The sequence below is a fragment of the Myotis brandtii genome, unplaced genomic scaffold, assembly GCF_000412655.1.
Source record: "Myotis brandtii unplaced genomic scaffold, ASM41265v1 scaffold39, whole genome shotgun sequence".
Classification (NCBI taxonomy): domain Eukaryota; kingdom Metazoa; phylum Chordata; class Mammalia; order Chiroptera; family Vespertilionidae; genus Myotis; species Myotis brandtii.
The window spans coordinates 7,762,453-7,766,790 of NW_005364953.1; the positions used below are offsets into that span (position 1 = coordinate 7,762,453).

At 35.4% G+C, this 4,338-nt stretch overlaps 1 protein-coding gene across 3 annotated transcripts in view; it reads right to left on the reverse strand.

Moving 5' to 3' along the window:
• Positions 1-4,338, reverse strand: part of ZNF280C (zinc finger protein 280C) — a 47,461-nt gene that overhangs the window by 16,391 nt on the left and 26,732 nt on the right. For all 3 annotated transcript variants that reach the window (XM_014544965.1, XM_014544966.1, XM_005872735.2), the window contains 3 exons: positions 3,398-3,555; positions 2,641-2,741; positions 1,809-1,955 (listed from right to left, as the gene is read on the reverse strand). In XM_014544965.1, coding sequence (XP_014400451.1) covers positions 1,809-1,955; positions 2,641-2,741; positions 3,398-3,555 — 406 coding nt within the window. The remainder of the gene's footprint in view (positions 1-1,808; positions 1,956-2,640; positions 2,742-3,397; positions 3,556-4,338) is intronic.

Sequence of the window (4,338 nt, forward strand, 5' to 3'; positions counted from 1 at the left end):
TTGGGGTTTAATGGGAAATGAGACACATTTGTAATACCTTAACCAATAAAGAAATTAAAAAAAAGAAATGTTAATAGATATTGCACAAATAAAAGGTTCAATGGTCAAATAACTTTTGGGAAAAATATGTGCAATATCCCTTGCTTGGAGATTTATTATTTTTTTAGCATATTGAAAGCTCTTAACATATTATTTTTTAAAAATATTAATTTTGTAAATCTAGCCATTTAATGAATCTCCTTTTTTTCTGGAGACAATTTTAGAGCAGAACCTCTCTTAACATCTGATGGAACCTTGGTGGAGAAACCTTAGAATAGAAAGATTTTTTTGTTAATCCCCACCCAAGGATATTTCTCCATTGATTTTTAGAGAGTGGAAGGAAGGGAGAGAGACACAGAGAGAGAAACATCGATGTGAGAGAGACACATAGCTTGGGTGCCTCCTGCCCATGTCCTAATCAGGGCCAGGGATCGATCCTGCCACCCAAGTACATGCCCTTGACTGGAATTGAACCCAGGACCCTTCAGTCTGAGGGCTGATACTCTATCCACTGAGTCAAACTGGCTAGGCCTAGAACAGAAAGATTTTGCCAGATGTTCTTAAGGATGAGGTGGCATATCAGGATAAAAAAAAAATAAGCATGTTGGTACCATCCCAGTCATAACATAAGTGATCCTAAATGTATTTGGATATGCTACTTTTATGATTTTTTTTTGTAATTAACAACTACAAGTTGATTTCATGATTATCTAATGACTGGAACTAAAGGCAATGTTAGCAGTGATGTGGAATAAATTGGCCATGACAGTGTAATCAATACTAAGAAAATGTAATAAGCTGATCAGTGAGAAGACAAAATTTGATTACAAAACTTGATTAATCAGATTCAGGGAATTCACTGACTGCTTCTGATTTTGGCAAAGGTACCATTGCTCTTTCAAACACTCAAGAATAGATTTACTTCAAAGAGGGGCAAATATATAGTGATGGAAGACGATTTGACTGTGGATGGTGGCCACACAATGCAATATTCAGATCATGTATCAGAAATGTACACTAGAAACCTGTATGGCACCCCAACAAATTTAATTTAAAATTTTTTCAGCCCAAATAAAAGATGGTCTAATTGTGTCAGGAAAAGAACAAGCAAGCATAAAATGATAATTCAAAGGAAAGATGAAAGCACTAATACTGGTATCTGAGAAATTACATAGCAGAACTGGCAAGTCATCCAGGAAACATTATTACCTAAATGTAACTCTCTGGCATAGTTCACATTCTAGAAAAAGTCTCATTGCTGTTTCCTTTATCACTGATGGCTACAAGAGACTGTTCCAGGTCACTGATGAGAACCACATGTCTTCTCATAATAAAAAATGGGCCAGAAATAGGAAATAACGTTTGAAGAGAAAAAGGAAAGAGAAGACTATGAGTCCTCAATTATATCTTCCTCGGTTCATACTTATCCTTTTCTCTGCCCCTGATTACCTTCAAAATCATTTCCATTCTCAACATTCTTAGACCCCCGAAATATCCAACCTAAATATTCCACTCACATTCCCTCTTCTCCTCTACTCTAGGCTTCATATTTCTACCTACACTTCAGAATTTTCACTTTCATGAGCCACATCATGAGGAAGGAGACAAGTAAAAAAAGTGGAAGTTTCATAAGTAATTCAGTATAAATTGTAAATTGTGTCGTTTGGAACAACTTTGCTTTCCTTCTAGAACAAATCTAACCAATGATCTAAGAAAAAAAAAATATATATTTTTTTCACTAAGACAAAATAAGAACTGCTAAATCTTACCTGATGTTTCATGTAATGATTCATGTAGGGGGTTGCCATTCTACTAACTTTGAGGCAAAATGGACACAGCAAGTTCTTTGTGTTTTCATGGGATGTTCTAAAATGAGTTTCTACATCAGAAAATGTTGATGATCTAAACTGGCAAACCTAGAAATATAAAGAAGGTTTAGTTTAACTTGAATGTATAACTGATATGCAATTACATTAAAGTAGCAATGATAAATCATTTGTTCAGAGGAACATTACGTTCTAATTCATCTTTGCTGCCTATACAATCAAGAATCCTATTACTTCAAATAATAATGATGATCTTTGAAACAGAAAAGTATCATTCAAACTCTGACACCTCTTGTCCTATAAAGCTTATCCTGCTATATAAAATGAGAGTATTCTCTTCTTTGGATTTTAAATAACATCCAGAATATGATAGAGGCAATTTATCTTTATCTTGCTATCTTATTGGGAACCACTTCAAATTCTAGAAAAATAGCAGCCACAAAGTATTTAGTTGAGTTTCCCATAACTAACAGCATTTACTATTTCTCTCGCATGTCTTTATTTTCCCTACTTAGTAAAAAAGTCATTATGTTTGTCTTTTTCTAGCAGGGTATTTTGTTTTTCTAGTATAGGGGTCAATAAATTATGACCCACAGGCCAAATCCAACCCACCACCCACACATACATGAGTTAAACCAAGGGAGTTTTTATGATTGAAGAGGGTCTTCAATTTAGTAACTTGTGTTATTTAAATGGTTAAAAAATAATAAAATACTATTTCATGGCACATGATAATTAAACTAACAGCTAAGTAGACAATAAAATGTGTATGTACCTGGCAAATATATGGCATTTCACCAGGTTTATGAGTGTCCTTCATATGTTGTAAAAGAGTATGTTCTGTTTCAAATGATAATTCACAGATTTTACAAATCGCTGAAATTAGAAAAACACATGTTACATCATTTTAAGGATGTATATAAATAAAAGGTTTATTTTGTACATCTATAACAATAGCAACAAGCAATAATAGTAACAGTGATGGTGGTTCCAATAATTCTATAGTTAACTCTGTTAATGCTGTAGTAAGGACTTTACTTATATTAGCTTACTTAATAATTCCCATTCCATAGTTGAGAGAGGTACTGCTATTTTTATTCCCATTTTTCAGATGAGGAACCTGAAGTACAAAAAGTTTAGGTAACTTGCTTGAGATCTCGCAGTTGTATTAAAAGGCAGAACTGGAATTTGAGTCCAAGCTATCTAACTCCACACTGTGATTTCAACTTTCATTGCAGTTATCTTTCTTATTAGAGTATAAATCAAGATCATTGATTTCATATTTTCAAACCAGGGACTGGTTTTTAGCTTACCCCTTACACATAATACAGGAGATATGCCCTATTTATAAGAGGGATCTCAACTTAAGTAATCTTATTGAAAAGTTTCTGCAAGTTAAAATTTGCTTTTCAACTTTGCCCTCAAACTACAAAGTCTATTTCTTATTTTTCTATCAGAGTTCTTAAGGATCCCTCATAGTTTATATGATCAAAATAATTGATGCTTAGCACTTCAGTAAAACTGTGACTTACTAGAAAACTCATGAGGTGTGTGTGTACTCTCAATGTGACACTGCAGCTGGAATGGTGTAGGATACTGACGGTAACAGTGCTGGCAGGTGGTGTGGCTTTCCCAGCTCTCACTGTTCTGCTTCTCAAGTTCCAAATGGTGTTTCATGTGATTCATAAACCTATAAATAATTGTCAACAGGTGCAAATATTCAGATTTATAACAAAAAACCCTCACAAGTAAGTATCTGAACCTAAATGTTAGAAAGGCAGTTATATTATTCAGAATAATATCTCTAAGCCTTAAAATCCTCTAGAAAAGTGTGCACTTCAAATAATCACTTTCATTAAATGGCTCAGTAAATCTATTTGTAAAATACAGTGGAGCCCTAACCGGTTTGGCTCAGTGGATAGAGCATCGGCCTGCGGACTCAAAGGTCCTAGGTTCGATTCCGGTCAAGGGCATATACCTTGGTTGCGGGCACATCCCCAGTAGGAGGTGTGCAGGAGGCAGCTGATCGATGTTTCTCTCTCATCGATGTTTCTGGCTCTCTATCCCTCTTTCTCGAACTAATTTGTTCCAGAAGGCTGTTCAAGAAGTGGTTTGAAAACTGAATAATTTTTCCCATTAAAAATAATATAAATTTAATTAATCCATTCCAGACCGCCAAATGATTCCCCTTTTCAAACCTTTCTTATATACAGTACATGTCTAATATACTGTTTAATCCTATATGATAAAAGGCTAATAAGAAAATCAATCAAACAGCGGAATGACAGGTCTCTATGACACACACTGACTACAAAGGGGCATATGTTCAACACAGTAGCTGCCCCCTGGTGGTAAGTGCACTCCCACAGGGGGAGCACTGCTCAGCCAGAAGCTGGGCTCACGGCTGGCAAATGCAGTGGCAGTGGTGGGAGCCTCTTCCACCTCTGTGACAGTGCTAAGGATGTCTGACTGC